This window comes from Archocentrus centrarchus, chromosome 4, assembly GCF_007364275.1.
Source record: "Archocentrus centrarchus isolate MPI-CPG fArcCen1 chromosome 4, fArcCen1, whole genome shotgun sequence".
Classification (NCBI taxonomy): domain Eukaryota; kingdom Metazoa; phylum Chordata; class Actinopteri; order Cichliformes; family Cichlidae; genus Archocentrus; species Archocentrus centrarchus.
In genome coordinates, this window is record NC_044349.1 from 2,188,327 (window position 1) to 2,211,956 (window position 23,630).

The window sequence follows — 23,630 nt, forward strand, 5'->3', positions numbered from 1 at the left end:
TGCTAAACAGCCCAGCTGTCAGCTCAGTATAAAAGATGAGACAGTAGAGAATCCCTGGTAGAAAATGAGCGGGGCTAAAAAAAAAAGAAAAAGAAAAAAAGCAGCTCTTCAAAATTAGGTAAAGAGGAGTGACTCTGGGCTTCAGCTGCTATGAGAGGCCTTTCTGCTTCCTTCACATAAAATTCAATAATTCCAACACAGCGTGTCTCCGAACACAACCATCCTTGGCTAATGATAAAAACTAGATGAAAAGAGCATCATGGGAACTGGCCTCCTATGACCTTAGCGCTTCCTATCGTCTTGCCCTTTGACTTGTATTAGCCATGTGTGGGCATTCGTGTTTAAACGGCTCTACAGTGCCCGATTGGATGAATAGAAAATCTACACATCCCAGAGATTCACTCTCCCACCCTTTTTTCCACTAGTTTCACCCTCCACCGTGTTACTCAGTCAAAACACCTCCCAGTTAAGAGTAAAGAAAAATGGCCAATGGAAAAATGGTGCAGGTAATTACTTCTATACGGTATAGTGGTCTAATAGGTAGAATAGCAAAGAACATTGATCTCAACTGAAGGTACAATGAGTTTGATTGATACAGTGTAATGTGATTTAACCACTATCAAAAAGTAGTACCAACACACGGAGTACAAAACTAGTCCTTATATGCCCAGCTCCACTCAAGCTATATTATGTTATGCAAGAAAATTTGAACCATATTTCCAGCCCCTCCCCTTTCCGTCCCCAACTCCAGCCCACATCATCCATAACCCCGAACTGTATTTCCCACAGTCCTGCAAGGGTGTGTGTGTTTTCTTGTAATCCAATCAGGAAATATGTCTGAAATTTCTCCAATGCAAGGGAGAGGGTGAAAATTATTCTTAATAATGACATAATCAGCAGAGCAGCCATCAAGCAGATAAATTGTCATGCGCATCGTGCTAAAATATCCAATTATCCTTTGTCCCCCAGCTCTCTGTGTTGAAGTTGGAAATGCCAGAAAGCCAGCAGGTGGATCCCCACTTCCTACTGGTTCAGTTCTACTGGCAGGTTTGCAGTATGGACGCCCCTCTCAAGAGAGGAGGGCTTAAACAGCCTCGGTGCTTAGTGTACAGATCTAGATATGTAAATAGGTTCTATACAATAAAATTGTTCCCGATCCTGAAAAATAAATGGATGAAAAGTATTTGCAAGATTTTTTTCTCCTCGAAATGGTTCTGTTGTGCATACAGGATTTCTTTTTCTTGAAGTTTTCAGCGTTTCCTTTCAACAACTGTTTTACCTTATCTTACATAGCCTCCATTTATGATGTCAAGACATGCCTAAATTGGTTTGCATGGCGTCTACTTTGTGCCCCACAGAGTAATCTCTAGCGTGATGCCAAAGGAAAATACGCTTTCTTTCTTTCACAAAGAGCTCCCATCTTCTCACCTCCGAGGTGTGTCTGATGCTCTCCTCTGTTTCCAGATAATACTCTCAAGCAGTCATTTGTCAAAAGATCCCGAAGGCCATATCTGTCGCTAGAAAGCGAACGTATTTTACTGTACCTTGTTTTGCTGCAATATCAGAACAAAAATAATAACAATTAAAAAAAAAACCAAAAACATCCTCCTCTAATTTTTAGCTTTAGAGGTTGTTTATCTTCAGCTCTTTATATGTATTTTTTTCCTTGTCTTAAATTTTTGTACAAAAACATAATTATTTCTTTTTTCCCTGTTCGAAACCCTCAGAAATGCTCGACTATATTCCCTCAGGTATTAACAGGGTGTCGTACAGTCCCGGTGTAATTCCATGGGTGTCTGGCAACTCCAGGATGGCGTTTCAGCTCATGACATACTTGTGTCTGTCAGAAAGTTGGCTTTCAGTCTCTGCTGCATCAGCGGCATTAGCTTTAGCCTCAGCCATCAGAGTCCTGCCTGCACGGGAGCATCCACAGGGCTATACTCGAGTGGTGGAGTGTGAGTGTGGGTGCGGGTGGGGCAGGGTATTATTCTGGCCACTGCTAGGGAAGGTATTGAAAGAGTGAAGTGAGGTGAGCCCTCCCATGGTGCTGGGGATCATGGTTATGGTGTTTGGTGTCATGAGCGGGATGTCGTCTGGCGAGCGCCTCATGGCCAGAGTATAGTCCGGTGGGCAGGCAGTCCTCAGAACCACGTCGTGCGGGTGCAGGGAGTCGCCAACCCCCCTGCAGTCTCGGTCCAGGTCCGTGTGCTGCTTCATCTGTAGAGACATGATTTCCTCCTCTTGAGTGTGGGCAAGGTCATTTGCAGCACTCCGCTGGGGGCTGCAGCGTCTATGAACATCATGCCGGCGCTTGTCTTTTTTGTAGTAAAGTGCAGCAAAGGCCAGGATATTAAGGAAAAGCAGGGATGCTCCCACAGCAATGGTTACCGATAGCTCAGTGGAGTAGTCACGCTGGTCCACCAGGTGTGGCTGGTTGTGGCTGTCCTGTGTTTCAGTGGGGAAGGGTGTCGGGTTTGGTCGCTTGGTCACCAGAATTTTGGTCTTTGGTGTACGATTAGTAGCCTCTGGTGGAGGGATCTGAAGACAGGAAAACCAGTGGTTAATATGTAATTTATTTGATTACGTTCAACAATATGTCTATCATGTGTCATTACCAAGTGCAAACTACATGTTGGATGACTGGATAAAATCAGAAAACATAACACAAACATAATCTCTTTTATATTTGCACAAAAAAGGGTTGAGTGTAAAAGACATAAGAAAGGAAGAAGTTCTCCAGTGCACTGGAACCGACTGTAGTTCTCTCCTCTGTCTGTTTAGTGCTGCTTAATCCAGCACATGTTCTCTGTGCTTCCTCTCTGCTGTGTACAACCAGCCCTAGCTTTTTCTGGATTCACTTTATCTGCGCCTCCTGTGTCTTGCATTTCGGGTCCTTCAAGACTTTTCAATCCACACAACCACCGAACTGACATTTCACTCATGCAGCCTCTGTGAGTCACAGTGTTTCAACAGCATATTGTGAAAGAAAATGAAAAAAAATGTTACTTGCTTGACATTTTATAATGCTAACTTTGCAGCCTTGCAGATTTCCTGCTGCCAGGAAGGTCAAATATAGGTTGAGGTTCATGAAAGAGTGGAAATCTGAAAAGAAGCTTTTACTGCCAAAATTCAGGGGTAACAATGTATTTTGGTCATTTCTGGTTTCAATTATAAATTTTTAGCTACAGATCACAGAAACCAACCAACAATTTTATCCAGTGGTCCAAAGTTAATAAAGTTTCACTACAGTTTTATTTTAGGAAGCATTTTGGCTGTACATCAGTGAAATGGGCTATTCTTGAATTACAGCAGAAGGTCAACACTTCAATCACATCTTGATTGAATCCATTATGGTAATGGTAATGCAGTGAGGCAAAATTACAGAACCCGTGTCCTTGCTCAAATACTTATGGACCTAAATAAACAAAAGGAAGACCAGGAAAGGGATGCACAGCAAACATGGAAAAGGAAGACACTTCAAATATCAGGACAGAACAACACAGAAAGAAGAAACATGGCCAAAATCAACTCCAAGTATTGTATTATGTAATGTTAATAATTTCTTTGCTGTAGCTTCATGCTTAAGGTGCACAATGGAAGTGATCCACATCTTTGTTCTAACGCTTGGCAAAGTGCGATAGTGTAAATCCTGAAATGGTGTCAAATGCTTAAAACTTAAAACTAACTGACTTGGTAGAGTCACTTCAGTATATAAAAAAAAATTAATCATTATATCACAACATTAAGTTAGTTATATTAATGACAACTTTTGGCTTATTACATGTAAATTCATTCCTCCTTATACTTTAACTGCTGCTCTGCATGCATATGTGTTCTTTTATCACAAGTATTTAAATATGAAATACTTTATATCATATCTAACCACATAAGTAGGAGGTCACAAAAGGCTCTCGAAGGCAACATTGTTACATTTGAAATCTTTTCTTGGGTTTACTCCAAAAACTCTGCTGTGGAGGGAATGACTCACATTGTTACTTTTTGCTATCATATGAGATACAGATGATTTTAAACCAACCTTGGTGGTGGTTGGGATGAGCTGGGAGATCTCATTGAGACTGTGCAGATGAGGAACCAGCTCCAACCACAAGTTCACCTGAGGAGAGGACAGAAACAAGGAGGTGGGAACATGAAGCAAGTCTGAAAACTGTCACTATGGAATTACATTAGGATGAGAATGAAACAATATCACAGAGGGTTTTTATTCCTCTTTAGGCATGAAAAGAACAATGCTAATAAAATTTTGTTTATGAAGCTGTTTTTCATGGAGTTACAAACATGTCCACTCAGCTGGACACCGTGTGTTTGTAGGTATTTAACGAACCAATAATGATCCACTGTCACTACAGCCGGCAGTGATTAATCCTGATCCTCTTAATTACATTCAAATGACAAATAAAAATAACAAAAACAACTTCCCATGACCGTGTGTATGTGAGTGTATGAGATGCTGCACAAGCATCCGCTGTGTTGGCTGATATGCAACTATAACAATGAAACAGCTGCAGTGACCACTCTGCATGAAAGACTTAAAATGAGGACATTAACTTTTTAAAACCTAAAAAGAAGATTAAAAACATCTTTTTTTTTTCCAAAAGAAAAAAAGTGCTCATTTATTTTGAGTTATGATTACATAGTCTCTGCTTTAAAGAAGAAATACTCCTTTAGACTGTGACGCTTGTGCACAGAATAGATTGAGTTGCAGTTTTTAACAAAGCTTAAATGTGTTTTCCAGCCTTGAAAGCAGCTGGCTCCTGAAACTTAGACTAAGAATCAGAAGAATCAGAATCAGAAGGTTTTTATTGCCATATGGGTGAACAGGTTCACAGCATTAGGAAATTGCTGCGGTACTTCGTGCTTACAGAAAAAAACAAAAAAACAAATAAGTATAAAAACTATAAGACAATATACAAGTATACAAATTGCAAATATACAGAGATATTAGAGCTTTGGGATACAAATAAGGCCACAAAGCACCAAATATCAACACACCCCATGCACCGTGAGGGCCCATAACTTGGATAGTTTTCATAATGGTTCCAATTTGCATGGTTTCATTGGATATGCCTTATTGTGGGAAAAAAAAAATCTGCTGACTTTGAGATGGTTGCAATTTTTTTCTCGAGATTATAACTGCAAACATAAAATATTTTTCCATAAAAAACTAATTATAGGCTACAAACAAACCTGGCACTTTCTGTTTATAAGAAAAGCTAAGAAAATGTTTCCAGGATATATTTTTAAATGTTCAAAATTGTTAAAGAATATGCAAATATGCACAAATAAAGCAGAATGCTAATTTAATAATAAAAGAGAAGTTAAGACATAGGAAAACATAGCATAAAAATAAGTTTATAAAAATGTGTTTTTAGAAGTGATTTGAAAGATGCTAAAGATTTCAAGCCTTTTCTCCTCTTGCAGATTATTCCAAAGCTCAGAGGCCCTGATGGCAGACACAAGGTCAACAGCAGATTTCAGCCTTGGTTTTGGACCCACCAGCAGGGCAGCTCCGGAGGATCGAAAGATGTGAGACAGCTCAACAAATCTGAACTGTAGCTTGGAGGAAGACCACCGCGTGGTTTAAAAGTGATCGGTGAAATCTTAAAAACTAAATTCTAAAATGTACAGTGAAGCCAGTATTTGGGTGATGTAATGCTTTCTGTTAAAATCTGTAAGAAGCCGAGCTGCTGCATTTTGAAACAGCTGCACGCGAGAGCATTACCCCTAACTTTACCTTATTGGCACGGTAGTGCTCTTTGACCCGGGGCTTCAGGCCGATGTGGAGGTAAAGCTGGTCTTTCTGGTTGTAGCGTGTCCATGCCACTTCTTCAAAACGATTGGGCTTAGTGTGGATGAACTTGGTGTCCTGGGGGACAGGCTGGTTCGGGTCCCTTTGAAGAAAGAGTAGGACCGAGTTAAAGAGGTCACAGAGGTGAGAAGAGCTGAGAGTCTTATAGCAGAAAACACTGAAACAGAGCTGCTCATCAGTGATGCAATCTTCTCGGCCATTAGCAGGTTTGTCTTTTTATAGCTGTTTACCTAAGAGCACAGGAAGATCTAAAATCAAACTAAAGGTGGACCGGACCTTTTAAGGCACAGCTGTCTGGCTATTCAAATTTTAATTCTGACATAAGTGTAGCATTTGCCTCAGGCTAATCAGTATAATTATGAAAATACTGAAATGCAGCCTCCAGGTTTCATCAAATTTTAATCAACGCCTTCTAAGATACAACACCTGATAAGATCCAGAAAAGGTCAGAAGGGATATTATTGCTCACAGATGTATGGTCTTCTAAATATTCTGATTGAATGGAAAGGTCTCAGGCTAGCTAATAAGCTCAGAACTATTCCTAATTTAAAGTTTCATTCAAAAAAAAAAAAAAAATTCCTGTCACGTCTTTTTAAATGACTGGATATGAAGCGATTCGTATACATAATTCAAACATGAAAAGAGGCTTCCTGCCAAAGAATATGTTTGGGTGAATATGCAGTTCAACCATGCTGATAATTTCCAACAAGTACACGGTTCAGTGGCTGCTGTAAACAAACCTTAGAATAGCCACTTTTTTAAATGTCATGTGCCATCAATTTTAAATATCCGACTCAATAACTCACGGCTTAAATACACTGTAAATGCGGGTCAGTAACCCATGTGAGTGCCCCTCTTTATTCAGTAGATACAGAGGAGCAGAACACACTGAGTTTTGGATCCTGCACTAAACAGACCCACTTGCACTTAATCTGAGCAGAACAGATCCAGCCATGTGAACTGTGGAGGCTCATTCAGACCCAACGAGCGCCCCATTGTCTGAGAGCAGCATATGGAGCCAGCCAGACCTCATCAGGAACATGCTTAACCATTCAAATTGGTGGCATAAATCTCTCAGGTACCGGGCATTCTACGTCAATTTGGGGTTATATATGTAGATCATTAGTGCCTTTTTGTTCCCCTCAGGGCTACTGGGCAGTGCACAGGAAAAGCCAATGTCCCCCCATTATGCTGCAGAAAAACAATTACCGCCATGACTATATGCTGCAAGGCAACATGAGACAGAAGGGGGAAAAAAGGATTTTAATTTTGTCACTTTCAGAATGTCACTCTCCAGGCTAGGAACATCAATTAATAATGTATTTGAAGATATGGGTATTTTCAAAGAATACCAATTATACTGTACAGTCCATAAAACTCAATAGCACGATTCACTAGTCGTGGTCATACTGAAGAAACACAATTACAGAGAAATTATCCCTTAGTTCAAAATGTCTTACTGGTGATTATATGTTTTATCAACATACAATTACCACTACAAACCATAAAGTGATTATATCTTTCTATCCTAATGGGAATGGTTACATCCCAGCACTGCCCCCATTTGTTGGACACGAGAGATGACTATGGAAATCACAGCCACTCCAAAATGGTCAAATCTCAAACAATTAGTTAATGGATCAAAATATTAAAACCCATACAGTATGTGCACAACAAACTAAAGCATGAAAATTAGCTTAGAATGCATTTGGGCAAAATCACAACCAATCATATATCCATATATTCTGATCGTACAGTAAAACATTTATTTTCACCTACCTTTGAAAAGCACCTTGAGGTGACTGTTGTTGTGATTTGGCACTATATAAATAAAAGTGAATTGAACTGAAAATCAATTAACCAATTAATCAAAAAAAAAAAAGCGCCTTTGCCATAATTTTTTAACAACATCCTTGAAAATGGACAGAGAAGCTTTACCCACCACTACGTAGTGCGTTCTCGCCTTCTCTATTTAGAATTAGATGATAATCTTTTTTTAAAAAATGAAACGAGACAAATAATGTAATTCTTTCATTTAAATGTAAATAATAATAACATAAAAAAGGGTTTATCTATCATTTACAGTTTCCACAGCGTGCAGCTGGATCGAGGGCAAAGATTAAATATGAGCTACAGCCACTTAACATTTTCTGAACTCAGAAAATTTTAAAGTTATGATGAGGTTGTTCAGATGTGTGGGGATAATATCGCATTGGTGCTCAGGAGTCATCATACCCTGTCTTGGCAAAGTTTGTCCAGTAGGTCATAACCACCGCACTGAGCATAACGTCGTTTTTGGAGAAGTTGCAGGGAAACAGCTCCGTCGGGCCGATCATTGGCAGCCCAAACACATAAGGGATTTCATCTCCGTGTGCTGCATCTGCCCAGGGTGGTACCTAATGAGCAGCAGATGAATCAAATCATGTCAGTATTATTATATTTATGTGACAGATACAGGACATTAAAAGGTATTATTTTTGCACGGTGGATATCCTGACAATATGCATAGACATAGAAAGATTAAAAAGGCTGGAAAAATAGAATATTGTTGAGGGGAGAAAAAGAGATAAGTTTTTAATATTAATTTACCTGCCATTTTTGGCTCATTATTCAGTGAATTGAACAGAGAGAGAGAAGATGGCAGATAAAAGGATGAGGCTGACAGAGGAAAATTGCTTTGAGATGAGTTTAAACTGAAATGCAATGAAATGAAATGTACATGTTAGCTGTAGCCAGCTGGTGGGAATATAATAAGAAATGTGGCCATTGTAATCAGCACTCCTCATTTTCATATATATATATCAGTCATGTGGCTACATATTAGCCAATACGTCAAAAGACAAATCCACACATTTGACATGAAGACATGTATTAGCAAGTTAGCACACACGCACATGTTGTTACATATATGAGCCATGGAAGTGCTGGCTTGTTTATCAAACTGTCAGTTCAAATCAGTTATTGAGGCCCAAATTGTGTTTGTGTCACAGTAAGTAACAAGTGATGTTATCTGATTCTGATCGTACATTAATATTACGAGGTGTGTGGGGTGATTGAAATCCCTTTGTTAAGATGTGTTGGTGAGTGGCCTCTGCTGGGCGACACAGCCATCAGTCAGAGAGGAAATGGCCTATTTTAATGACCCACATCGAGACTGGGCGGCCATTCCAAAATTCCACGTACTGCAATACGTGAATGTACCTTCAGAAGTGATGAAGCAGGGGTAACTGATATAAAATACTGCAATTCCCATCAAGCTGTTTTTGGCAGCATTTCTGAAAACTTTATCACATCACACCAATAAACAATTCAAACTTGAAACCCACCTGTTCTGTCTGACAGTGGTGGTAGAAGGCATAGAAGTAGGTTGGAGACCCAAAACTGGAGTGCAGGTCGGCTGTTGCAACAGCTGGCGCCACCCACTGATGATCGGTGAAAAGTGCTAGCAGGGTCTTTCGGCGCGTCTCTGGATTGTGCCTGTCGGCCCAGTCGGTGTACATAAACTTGATGGTCTCTCGGAGGATGTCTTTACCCTCTGGGTAGCCATAAAGGTCATCCACAAAGCTGGACACGGCGTAGTCAAAGTCATTAGCCTGGACGCCGTTCTCATTGTCCACGATAAGCTCTACAAACTTCAGGCCCTCGCCCTGGTTCACTCCCAGCATTATATCATAGTTGAGGAACTCACCTAGCGAGAGATTGTGCAGAGTGTTGTTAAAATTCACACTAAAATGACAAAGTATTATTAGGAGGTTTGCATGTGCAAAATAAATACCTTGTTCCATTAATATCTGAGGGTCATCAGGTATAACATCTCCATCAATAACAGGGCCGAAGGCAATGTGGTACCGGGCTGGCTGGATGTCTTGATCCACAAGCTCCTTGTAATGTTTTCTCTGCAGGCACACCACGAGCTCCACAGTGTCCTCCAGGTTACAGCCTACTTTACGGGCTAACATCCGAGCATATTTGGCAGGCTGAAAACTGACAGCCCAGCTCGACAGAGCTGTGCCGCTCTGAGCGATGGCCCTCTGGAACAGGCCTTAAGACAAAAACAGCAGAGGGGCAGGATTGATGGAGAAAACAACTAATTAGGTGTAATTCACAGACTACTCCAAATTATGTGAAAATAATTATAAAGGCATAAAAAGTCACATTTGAAAATCAAATAAAGAGAAAATTAAGCAATACTTTTGTTGAGTCAGTCGCACATTCATGACCTTTAGGACAAGGGTTACACAAAAGATGGATGTAGTCAAATTCTTATTCCAAAAAACACCCAGAACTCATGGTTAATGTGTGAAGTTATTATTATTTTTTATAAAACAACAACTGTGTTTGACCTTTTAAAAGAAAAATGACCCTGATCAAAAGTTTCCATACGTACACAGGCTGACACACACACGGGTTTGAATGACCACTAAAGGTAACCTGTGATCTGTTTGCTTGTAATTAGTGTGTGTGTGTGTGTGTGTGTGTGTGTGTGTGTGTGTGTGTGTGTGTGTGTGTGTGTGTGTGTGTGTGTGTGTGTATAAAGTCAGTGAGTTTCACTCAGTGTTGCACTGGGATGTTGTTGGATTCTGAGTCATGGGGAAAGCAAAAGAATTATCATAGGATCTGTGGGAGAAGATGGTTGAACTTTATAAACAGGAAATGGATATAAAAAGATATCCAAGGGATAGAGAATGCCAATCAGCAGTGTTCAAACTCCAATTGAGAAGTGTAAAATGAGGGACTCTGCTGAAACCAAAAAAAAAACCATTTCAGGTCAACCAAAACAAATTTCAGCCACAACTGCCAGGAATATTTTCCAGCATGCAAAGAAAAACCCACAAATAACTTCAGCGCACATACAGAGAAAAAGTGGCCCGGCTTCAAGATGCACAATAAGGAGGCACTTGAAGGAAAATGGGCTGCATGGTCAGGTCACCAGAAGAAAATCATTTCTGCGCCAGTGCAACAAAGCAGCCCGCTTACAATATGCCAAACAGCACAGAGACAAGCCTCAGAACTTCAGGAACAAAGATATTTGGAGTGATGAGACCAACATTGATGTTTTTGGCCACAACCAGAAATACCACATTTGGAGTGAAGTCCACAAGGTCTACGATGAAAAGTACACCATCCCTACTGTGACACATGGAGGCGACTCGCTGATGTTTTGGGGATGTGTGAACTACAAAGGTACCGGTGAACTTAGTCAAAATTGATGGCAAGGTGAAGGCAGCATGTTACCAGAAAACAGCCTGGAAGCAGCGCATGGGACATTCCAAAAGGGCAATTATCCAAAACACAAGGCCAAGTCAACCTGTCATTGGCTACAGCAGACAAAATGGAAGGTTCTGGAGTGGTCATCTCAGTTTCCTGACCCCAGTATCATTAAGCCCACTGTGGGGAGATCTCAAACATGCAGTTCATGCAAGACAGCCCAAGAATTTACCCTGGAGGCGTTTTGCCAAGAAGAATGGGCAGCTTTACCATCCGAGCAAATAAAGTGCTTCATCCACAAATACCACAAAGAGTTAAAGCTCTCACTGATGTTAAAGGAGGCAATACACGGTATTCAGAATGAGGGTATGCAAACTCTGGATCAGGGTCATTTGGGTAGTTTCTTTTGTCATTATGATTTTAAAAAGGCAAACACGGTTGTTTGATAATTAACTGATTCACCCAACAACCAACCAGGAGTGAAAGAAAAGTTTCTGTTATTATTCATATTCTCAGAAAAAACGCCAGAAAAAAAAATCACAAATTCTGCGAGGTTATGTAAACCTTTGAGCACCTTGTGATGGAGACCTACAGATATTTTAAACTTTTGTTAACAAACTTGATATTGAATCCCACATTGATCCTACAGCTAAGAAGATCCATCAAAGCGACAGGTGGAAACCTCAGGGAGGGGTCAGGCCAGGCTTTTGGCCTCTTATAACAGGACGATCCTGAAACATCATTGGATTCTCTGAACCATCCACTTCAGGGAGTCTGAAGTGTAAATCCATCAGTTCAAACATAAGTTGTGCAACTGAAATAAGATTTCTGTTTCTTTATAAAGATTGCGAGGATAACTTTGTACTTAAATGCACTGCTTTCTTCTCCTTGAAAAATGTGACAATTACAGTGGCCATCACTGGGAAACACAAATCTCAAAGCTCATGTTTCATATACTCTGACAAAATGACGATCCAGCGACGTGTAGAATTCCAAACTGTGGCGATGCCGGGCTACGGATCAACACCATCCCGATCCTCCTTATGAATGACCTCAGGGAAAGAGGTGCTTCTTTCTTTCCATGTAGTTTGTTGCTCAATAATATAATAATATCAATATCTTTCAAGTATCATATTACCTAATTTTGCTCATTTGATAATAAGTGGAATATCTTTTTATCTTATAACTTTAAAACCACAATGAGATGACACATTTTTGTTGGTCCATATATATCATACTTGATCCATATGTAACAACTAATACTGTAATACTGTAACCCCTGTAAAAAAAAAAAGAACATCCTATTGAATAAAATCATAATAAAATGAATGAAGCTTGTGTTTAGAATACATGTAATTTTTTTGTTTTTTATTTTAATTTAACTGCCTGGAAAACAACTACGTATAACTTGATCAAACTCTGTTTGTCGTGGTCCTGGCTCTGTTACCCTGATTGTTCTGTTTATGATCAAACAGCTTCAGCTTGTTTCTTGAGTTTACTTTTCATAAATTATTCCAGATATTTTGCTTCGTCTCTTTTGTAGGTTGACTTTATTATTCTCCTGCATATAATCCTGCATTTTAAGTTCTTTTAGTTTTGCCGTCTAGTTTCTGTTCATGGTTATTGTTTGTCAGCATTGTATTCCTGCCTTCCCTGTGTTCCCCAACTTTAGTTAAGTCACCTTGTTAATATTCCATGTTTGGTTACTTCCTGTTTTATTTTGTTAGTCTCTTGTCTCGTGTGCATTGTGTTTAGTTTTGGTTCCTGTCTTGTTTTCCTCGATTAGTTCCACCTGTGTTCCCTGTTGTTTCTCATCTCCCTGATTAACTCGTGTGCTTACAGTCTGTGTTTTGGGTCCATAATTCCAATGAACCCTTTTAATTAACTCAGATTGTGAATTATCACAAAGTATTGGAGCACTTTATTTTACCTCCTGGAGTTTCAAATTTAAAAGCTTTTATTTAGTATTTGTAGTCAAATGTTGGAAAAACAGCTCCTATGTAAGGCTCCATTCAAGACACACAATCATACATTAACACACATGAAGCCAAAATGTCAACTTATAAAAAGAGCATCAGCAAAAGACAATCACAACCTTTTTTCTGGTCGCACACACCATTACTGAAACACATATGAAGATTTCACATGCATAACTCGAGTCCTCAGCTTTTACCTTTTGTGGAGTTGCTCCAGCGGTTTCCCTCTGAGTAGTGAGACAGCGTAAGCAGGTTCACACAGGAAGCTCCGGCTCCTGAGCCAAACACTGTGATTCGTAATGGGTCGCCGCCGAAGGCTGCAATGTTTTCGCTGGTCCAACGCAGAGCCTGGATCTGATCCAACAAGCCGTAATTCCCTTTCGCTGCTTGGTCACCGGTACTCAGGAACCCTGAATGAGAGGACAAATTAAAAACAGGAGATATTATTTTAGCATCTTTCCCTTATTTCCCTCATTAGTGCCTTAGGCAGAAGTCTTCATTAGCAAAGAAACACCACCTAATGGCATGAGGACTCTTAATAACATCTACATATTTCAAAAATGCCGTTTGGTGTTTGATTAAAAACATTTTGGTTATTTAAGATAAAATAATAAGGCGTAATTTGCTGCAACGGAATAAGAGATAAATTTCAGAGTCATTTAAAGTGTGAACTTGATATAGAATGATAATGAGTCAGAGAGAGGTCGTGTTGTGTTTAATAACTCTGCCAAAACCATTACATATACTTTACTATTGTACCTCTGTTTCAAATCAAAGTCTTTTATTTGTGGATAAATCTACAAATAACGGCTCAACAGGTCAGTACGACACACTGGCCACATCGAAACTGCCCATCAGGAGTGAGAACACAGTAATTCAGATGCTTTGTAGAAGACAAAGTTAAAGAAAATAGGTAGTCATGCTTTTTAACTACAAACTGCTTTTTCTGTTGCTCCTGTATTTTCATTTGTTGAAAAACTCAACACCCAATACACAAGGTTAGAGATGAATTTAACTAATATTATGCTCTTTTCAAAATCTCATAGATAGCTGTTAATATTTATTTATTTGTAACCATAATAATCATGAAATGAACATGTGATATTGCAATAGCTTAAAATCAGACCATTAAGTGTTTGGCCAGATGTCTGTATCTGAAATGTAACATTTACCTATGAAAATCTGACAATTAGTTCTTCGGAGTTGGCCAGATCTCCGTGAATTGCTACTGTATCGTGTTGGAGGGGTTTGTGTGTCCAAGGGATCCTAGAGGCCATGTTGTCCCGGAGCTGTTACCCTGTGGTAGGGTCCCCCAAGGCAAAGGGGTGAAGGGCAGGACGAATGCGACTCAGATGACCCTTGTGAGATGAAGCTCAGGGAACAGTTTACCCTGCCTGGGATAGGGTTACTGGGGCCCCACCCTGGAGCCAGGCCTGGGGAGGGTGCTCAAGAGAAAACGCCTGGTGGCTGGTCCTTAGCCTGTGGGGCCCAGCTGGGTACAGCCCAAAGAGGAGACAGACCAATCCCCAGCTATCGATGCTGGTGATTGGGATGGGGGACGCCACCTATGTGGTGGGGAAGGAGCTTGAGCTAGTGCGTGAGATTGACTGATATCGGCTAGATATAGTCATGCTCATCTCAGTGCGTGACCCGTGCTCTTGAACCAGTCTCCTGGAGAGGGGCTGGACTCCAGTTTGGAGTTGCCCTCGATGAGAGGCGGCGGGTTCAAAATACCCAGCCTTCTTGGAGTTGCTGGGTGGGGCGCTCGCAGGTGCTCCATCCGGTGGCTCCGTTATTCTGCTGGCAGACTTCAACACTCACGCGGGCAATGACAGTCAGACCAGGAGGGGCGTGACCGGGAGGAAACTCATCTGAACTGATCTGATCTGGCCCTGAGTGGTGCTCTATTATTGGACTTCTGTGCAAACCCGTTTGTCCATTACAAACAGCATGTTCGAACAAAAGGATGTCCATAAGTGCACGTGGCACCAGAACACACTAGGTTGCAGGTTGATTATTGATTTTGTGGCCCTGATTATCAGATGTGTGGCTGTACGTTCTGGACACTCAGGTGAAGAGAGGAGCTTAGGTGTCAACTGATCGCCACCTGGTGGTGAATTGGATCAGGTGGTGGGGAGGATGTTGGACAGACCTGGCGCACCTAAACATATAGTGAAGTGTGCGCTGGGAACGCCTGGCAGAGGCCCCAGTCCACAAGATGTTCAACTATCACCTCCAGCAGAACTTCCGCATCTCCATAGGTGAAGCCGTCACAGGGCGTTGCAGCTGCAAGGTGGTTGGTGTCTGTTGTGGTGGTAATCCCCCAACCAGATGGTGGACAGCGGAGGTGAAGGGAGCCAGAAAGCTGAAGAAGGAATCCTATCAGGCTTGGTTAGCCTGTGAGATTTTGGAGGTAGCTGACGGGTACTGGCAGGCCAAGCAGAAGGCGGCTCGGGTCGTGGCTGAAGCAAAAACTTGGGTATGGCTGTTCCCCTGAATAAGCTGGAGGTGGTGGCTGGGGAGAGGGAGGTCTGGGAAATGATTTGATGGATGGATGAAGTTGGCCAGATATTTACAAAGTATTGTTTGGGAAATTATTTTACTATTTAATACATTTTTCCTCCTCCTAATAAGTCAAGCTAACTTTTTTTTTTCATTTTCATATCTGTTACACCTAAACTCAAACTTACTTATAAATGTCTGTGTTATATTTTCATATTTCAGCAGTTACTTTTCTAAAGTCTGTTATATTCAAGCTTTTGCAAAAATAATTCATGTATTATGAGAGCTAAATTATTACTGTTGTTAGCAAGTCTGGACTATTACTGGCTATTCTCCTTAATTGATGCCATTCACCTCCTTCTCTATCAAAGCTACACCACCATACGAGCCCCCAACCACTATCTGCAGCACTTCTTTTCTTGATCCAGTCACACCATGGCGCTATGACACATCAGCTGAACATATGCTTGGCTTTGTAATAAAGCTACAGTGGATGTTGTTTGCAGAGCTTAAATGCTTACATATAACAGCACCATTAAAATAAACAAACAAAGCAAAACATATAAAGAAGGGAATACAGGCTACAAGTCCTGAAAGTGAAACGAAATGGTTACCACACTGAGATACGTTGCTTATGCTCACTCTCCTGTCCACTCGTATGACTGACACTGATGTGTAAGATAGGTATAACGTGAATGGCCTGATGTTACATTACACTGAATGTTGCTGTTGCAAGGAATTGTGGGATAGCGTTATCGCCTTCCCTTTTGTAAAGCACGGTCCAGCGTATGCTATGTTAAAAGAGATAAGAAAGGGATCTTTGAAGCACCTTTTCTTTGCATTTTGAGCATTTTCACCAGCTCTTATCACTTCTTGAAGTCACAGAAAAAAGATTATTCAGTGGAAACCATGGTCAGTGAGGCTTCAACATCAAATGCTAGTAAGGTATGAATGTACCAAAGAGACAAGGAGCCTGTACCCACAGGAGAGCCGAGGTCTTTTAGAGCAATTTCATGTCCGAGCCTCAACACTTCCACACTAAAAGCTCCATTACCTCCTGCATGCATCCTGGGCACTAACACCCACTGACCCCACCCAAGAACTGTCCCTTTCTCCCTGTCACGCTCACATATTTCCTTCCATGTCCTTTTTTTTTTTTTATTATTATTATTTTTACCAGTGAAAATAAGAACATAAAGAAATACTTATCCAGCCTCAGTCAACGCTACACCACCACTCATTTCCACTGGATGTGTTATGTGTGGAAACACCCACAGCAAAGCCTTCGAGGACGGTAAAATGTAGTTACCATCCTGCACGTCAGCCTTTGCTGCCATTTATTTCTTTAGTCACTGCTGTTTTCCAAAGTAAATAATCACTGAAGTGAAAATCGTCATCATTATAACCTGAAATGATTTGGAGATGTCCAGTGTTTGATAAAATATCATTCCAATAATGTGAGATTATTAAATCCAGTTGTACAACAACAAATATGACTGATCAATCTGCATCATATCCAGTCCCAGCAAGATAACACTTAGTGAACCGTAACATTTTAGCAGCATGAAATGAATGACTTTGTTAGTTGGTCTGTCAGTTCCATATTTAAAAAGTACACTGTATGACTTTATGCTCAACATGTTTTCATAAAGATTTATCATTAGAATATAACCATAAATCATATGCATTTTTACTGCATAGTAGACACTGATTTGAATGAATGTGGCAGTTAAGAAATGTAATTATGCATGGCAGAACATGTGACTGTGATTATAATAACCATAATGCACATTATGTTTACAATAGCTCGCACAGATTCATCCACCACAAAATAGAAGTACTGACGTGTTTAATTGATGGAGTCAGCTGATCATGTCTTATAAAAACTATGACAGGGCCACTCTACTCTTCAGGACACACACACACACACACACACACACACACACACACACACACACACACACACACACACACACACACACACACACACACACACACACACACACACACACACGTAAGCATTTTCTGTCCCACACATGCATTCATTTGCTTCACACGTCTCCACCACGGAAAGCTTTCAAACAAACCACTGCACCATAGCAGTTTGCATAGACTCCTACAAAATCCTATACAGTGCAGTTGCATCCACACACTCCCACTGACATCCACAGGCGAGCACGTACCCCTGCTGACTGTTTAATTAAGTTCATTCCTTTTCTATTCCCTTTCCACTGGCTTATTTATTTATTTGTGTGTTTCTTGATCAAAGCCTAATCTGGTGGAAGCAACAGCAGCCATCTACAAGAAAGATTTTAATTGATTCAATTTAGCTGCAGTGCAGGGATGGGCTGGCAATCACAAAGAGCGAGGCAGGAAGAATGATTAGTATGCCAGCAGTGGTGGGGCAGTGGGGTAGGGCTCTCCCTCCCTCACTGTCTTATACACAAACATGCACACAATCACATGGGTACTGTAATGCTCACATGTTGAGATACAATTAGAGAACAAACACATTTGATTAGCTACTGTAGATCTACAAAATATGTGCCAAAATGGGGAGAATTTCTTAACTTATTAGATTTGCGTGAGGACATTTGCATCTCATTATGGATGAAGATTTTTGTCGGTAATCTCATTTCTGTCACATTTAGTGTAATACGAAAAGGAGGAAATCTCATTCTGTAAAACAATTGCAAATGTCACAAAGCAACAACAGCAACAGCAAATAAAGATTTCATCATTTTAAAAACACCGGTCTCATGCAGATTTATTTTACAGCCCACTTAGCTTGGAAAGAATTTTCAGTAGGTAATAAATTAACAACAATAATATTAAAAAATGTTAATCATTCACGGAAGTAATAAAAGTTGAAATTTAAAAAGCCAACATAGAAATAACTACATTAAAAAAGTATCTATGTAAGTAATTAAGGAAATATTTAAGACTGTGGTGCTATGATGTCATAATAAACATGCTGAAAATGCAGCATTTACTCCTACAGAGTGAAGCCAAACAGGTTCTACTTTCCTCCTCCATGCAGGAGTTCATACGTGTCTATGTCTCAGGTTTGGCTAAAAGCCACCATCCGTGATCAGCGAGACTGTGATTCAGCAGCTCGGCCTTTAAGCTTCCTAGGATGACAATATTGAGGTGAACCCTGATCCAAGAATCCAGCTTTTATCCCTCCTATCTCTGTCGAACCAGAAAGAGAAGGCTAGACGAAGAGAAAGATGGGATTTTTTTATACTTCTTTCTCGGCACACATCTATTTTTCACAGTCACGGTCTGTATACTATAATCCTCTCTCTTTTCTCTCTTTTTCACTTTCTGTCCTTTTGACTCTGAATGGTGAGAAAGACAGAATGAGAAGGAACAGCAGAAGAAGAAGGAAGAGGGAAAACACTATCACTGAAGCATGTAAACTCTTGCAGCAGATGTGGCTTATTACTGTTGGTGAAATCAAAAGAAAATGCAAAATTCAGAGACCAAAGGGAAATGGGAAGTTAGAGTGGAGGAAAAAAAGAGTTTCACAGTGTAGCAAGATTAACAAGCATGCAGAGAACAAGACAGCGAGTCTGGAGGAGACAAAGGAATGACAAGGAAAATGAAATAAGCCAAAACGAGGCAGGAAGTGAGAGAAAGAAGCTTAATGACGAAGAAAAATGGCTGAATGTGTCGTCGTCCTGCTGTGGGGACCAGTGTCTGAGATGGCATTGTTCAACTCTTCAAATTAAGTGTTGCTGAAGATGATTATTCTGTCCCTAACTACAATGCAGGTTTATAAAAGGGCTCTGACACGGCGCTCTTCTTAGGTTAAAAAAAGAAAGAAAACTCAATGAAATCAATTGGCAATAATGATGTTCCTTAATGCAGAGTGCATAAGCATTAGCCTCCACTGAAGCACAGAAAATCAACATAAATGCACAATAATCCACATCTGATCCTTTCCAGGTTTCCACAGTTCCTGATTGTTCCACAGCACAATAAAATTATCCAGTCTCTAATTCCAAATTAGCAGAAGCAGGTGGACTGTGAGGCAGCTGTGCATTCAGGACTCAAAAAGGTAATTCACTCTCCAGTTTCAGGCTGCAAACCTGAACAGCTACTTCACATACTTTTGCATCTTTGGAGAAAGGACAACAACATTAGGGAATGCTCTGTTCTCATTATGTGAGCCTTTGGAGCTATGCTAAATATCAGCAGCTCAATGACTGGATGATAAGTAATTTTTGATAAAATGCACTGTATGGTCAAACCATAACCTCACCCCATCTAGCACACCCCTCCCGCTCTGCCCCACAGTCTATGGATGCCTTCCTAAAACAAATGGTGCAACAGCAGCTCCAAATATTTACAGTGCCTCAGCAATGCTCCATCCATATCTGTTCGTTGCATACAATAACACCGAAGACAACGGCACGCCGAGGGCAGCCGGCTGGGGAATATGCTGATGAGGCACAAAGCATTTCTCAGTGGAAATAATGAATACAGAGCTACAGGATATTCACTCATTCAACCTTTATTTAGATAGCACTCGGGACAAACACGGAGCCAGCTCTCAGTTTCAGGTGTGCCCTCCTTGCACAGTGACAAAATTGTGCATTACCAGCAAAATGGACATCAGTATTTAGCACAGGGTATTATCATATGAATAAATTTAGTATGTGGTCACAGGATGATAAATAGGTAAGTGATGAAGAGTCATGTTACTTTATGGGTCCATATTTCAACCAATAAATGAAAGCATTTTACATCTAAACAAAAGACCGGCTGTGCTTTCATACACATCTTTGCAAACATGCACTTCAATTTAGGCCTAATCAATCATGTGCCTCGTTAAATATGCAATATGTGACATTTTGTAAGTCACATGATACAATATGCCAGGTAAGGTTTCACCTTAAAATTGCTTTTTAGAAACTAACTCTAAATGATTTGCCAGACTGTGTCAAACATGGTCGGTACAACAAATATAAATCACATGAGCAAGCATACCAACTTACAGGCGTGGAGAGAAATAGTTTAGTTTGATGCCACATCTGATTGTCCAGTATTCAGTCTTAACCCTGCTTTGTTCCAGCTCCTGAATTTTAATGACAAACATATGAAAAAGGGCTGTAAGAGGCTAAAATGGTGGGCTTATAATAATTTATCAAATAGGATCTGTATGCTTTGTAATGTATCCTTTTGTAGAATGCTACAAATCGTTTACACAATTATGTATTTTTGTATAGTCATGCTTTCAATTAATATAAAATATCTGGAATATTTGCAAAATGTTTGATTTATTTATGCATTGGCTGACTGACTGCTGGGATGCTACAAAGCAAACATACATAATTCAAAAGTAACAACGCAAGATGGTAAATTACCCTGAATTAGATAAATGGAAGATGGATGGATGGATGGATGGATGGATGGATGGATGGATGGATGGATGGATGGATGGATGGATGGATGGGTGGATGGGTGGGTGGGTGGATGGGTGGATGGATGGATGGATGGATGGATGGGTGGATGGATGGGTGGATGGATGGATGGATGGGTGGGTGGATGGATGGGTGGATGGGTGGATGGATGGGTGGATGGATGGATGGATGGGTGGGTGGATGGATGGATGGATGGATGGGTGGATGGATGGGTGGATGATGGTCTGTTAGGGTTACTCTACATTTGAGAGATATTGCAGATTTAAATTTCATACAAGTGATAAAAGTGACAAAACCCAGAAACGTCCCCAGGAGAACGTTACACACACGTGCAAAATAAATATATAAATTAGCTGTTTTACCTTTTCAAACTGCTAATACAGTTTCAAAGCAGCTGTGTGTGTGTGTGTGTGAGTGTGTGTGTATGTTTTTGTGTGCCTGAATTTGCATTTAGAAGAGACACCTTATCTCGAGTAAAGTGACACCGCAAAAGCAAGAGGTCCATTTAAATAATACAACTAGAGAGAGAATGAGATAAAGCACCCGAGCACACCTACAGAGAGAGGTAACTGTGTGTGTGTGTGTGTGTGTGTGTGTGTGTGTGTGTGTGTGTGTGTGTGTGTGTGTGTGTGTGTGTGTTGATCAAAACTATCAGCTCATCATTTAATCACATTTCTAATGTTTACAAGTAAAACTTTGTAGCAGTTTTTAGAGTAACAATAAAGAATAACTGAATAACAGAATTCTAAACTTAAGGTGAATCAATACTTGGTCATTTTACATGCCGGCTGTTAGAACACACACACACACACACACACACTAAGGTGTTCATTATGCTAACTATGTTGTGGTAAACTCTGAGATTCATCATCCGTCCATCACTTTCTATCTGACTATGTTATATTAAATCTTCTTCTCTCTTCCCTCCCTGCCTTTCTCCCTCCTCCTTTTACAAATCAAATTACACTCTCGACTTCAAAAATGAAATGAGCCACCGTTCATATTTCTTGTTCTGCACAAACACAAACACGTGTTAATTTGTGTCGCTGCCCTAACAGATTTGCCTGCAGGACAAGCTGGTATGGATTACCTCCTTCTGCAGGGCTGAAGGCAGTGAGAGAGCGGGGAGGACTTCTCTGACTGGGTGTGGATGTGATTAAACTGTTACTCAAGCTACTCCAGCTTTGTGGAGTGAATACATAATAGCCCATAATTAGGAATATATAAAGAAAAAAATGGTCCTGTACTCCAGGATGCACAGAACATGACAATGAAACAACATTGAGGATGTGACTGCACGATTTGATGTGATGTTAAAATATATACAGCCTGACTCCAAAGGACCCCCCCCCCCCCCCATCCACCACTTGTCTCTTCCTGTTAACTTAAGCAACCAACACTACGAGTAGTAGAAGCTACATTAACTAGGCAACAGGAAAAAAATAGATGCTACCAGAGCAGCACTGCCTGCTCACTGAAGTTAGCCAAGCGTGCCTAAATATTATTGGTTTGGATTGTGTGTCTATCTGCTCGTTTGTTTGCAGGATTACTCAGTAAGTGATGAACAGATCTGCAGAAGATGAGTTAGGAAAAACATTTTGTTAAACTACTTTGCTTTATTTATTCGCAAATTCACATAAAACTGGAATAAGAAAAAAATTGGAGAAATTGTCAGATCCATGATCCTCAGTTTCCACATGATATTGATGGAATAATTTGGCAGAGGATGCAGTGTCGGAGTACTCTTACTGACATACTGAGTTTCAATAATTTACACAATCACGATACATTGATATCACATTTACACACAAGTTGTAAATACAAAGAGAGGTGGAGTTTTTTGTTACAGGCATTCTTTCAGTGAATATAAAATATTTGCAAGTGTGATAGATTTATCTGTGCACTGGTTGACTGATTACCTGTTATTACCATGTGATCCATGCAAAGAAGCAGGTGAGCAATAAAAAAATTTCCCAGTTGAAAATTCCTTTAACCACACATTTAGTTCAATAACTTTCCTGCCTGAGATGATTTTACTGCAAAGACAGCACTTGTTTATGATTTGCACAGCTTTTGGGTTTCCATATAACATTAAAAAGATATTGTGGTGTCTGCAAAAAGAGAGTTTAATCTAGATACTTTACCATCTGTAAAGCAGAGCGAAAGAGGGATCATTTACCAGTGATTTTTATTACTTTGAGGATTGGGGGAAATTATGAAGCCCTGGCACATGGTCCTGAAAACCTTGGAGGATTTTTGGGTATTATAAGTATAGTTAGAATTGCTCATTTATACATATTGTGGCTCCATAATGTAGTGGTTTACACATTTTCTCTGTAATCGAAAGGTCGCTGGTTCAACTCCAACTAGAGACACAAAACGCACTTCCTGATGCAACCCCAAAGGTATCTGATGTAAACTAGTGGAGCTGAACACCGCGGCACCCCCTTCTGACAAAGGAGCAGCTGAGAGTAACACACACACACTGATATTGTGCTGTAAAGAAAATAAGTGACAGTTTGCTTGAAAAAAGTGTTTGAATTATAAAGTATTTCAGTTAAATAAAACACGCACATAACTGAAAACAGAACTGGGAAAGTTGCATAAGAGCAAAATAAGGAATGAAAGAAAAAATGTATCAGAAATTAAAAGAAGAGACAAAGAAGGTGTGAGGCTTCACTACAGGAC

At 40.3% G+C, this 23,630-nt stretch overlaps 1 protein-coding gene across 1 annotated transcript in view; it reads right to left on the minus strand.

Annotated features, from left to right (window-relative positions):
• Positions 1-1,344: 1,344 nt before the first annotated feature.
• The window catches only part of nlgn1 (neuroligin 1), a 266,100-nt gene continuing 243,814 nt past the window's right edge, over positions 1,345-23,630 (minus strand). Inside the window, exons 4-10 of the mRNA XM_030727247.1 lie at positions 13,209-13,421; positions 9,603-9,869; positions 9,154-9,515; positions 8,063-8,223; positions 5,753-5,909; positions 4,037-4,114; positions 1,345-2,538 (exon numbers count right to left, since the gene is read on the minus strand). Of these exons, the coding sequence (XP_030583107.1) occupies positions 1,936-2,538; positions 4,037-4,114; positions 5,753-5,909; positions 8,063-8,223; positions 9,154-9,515; positions 9,603-9,869; positions 13,209-13,421 (1,841 nt within the window). The 3' untranslated portion in view covers positions 1,345-1,935. The remainder of the gene's footprint in view (positions 2,539-4,036; positions 4,115-5,752; positions 5,910-8,062; positions 8,224-9,153; positions 9,516-9,602; positions 9,870-13,208; positions 13,422-23,630) is intronic.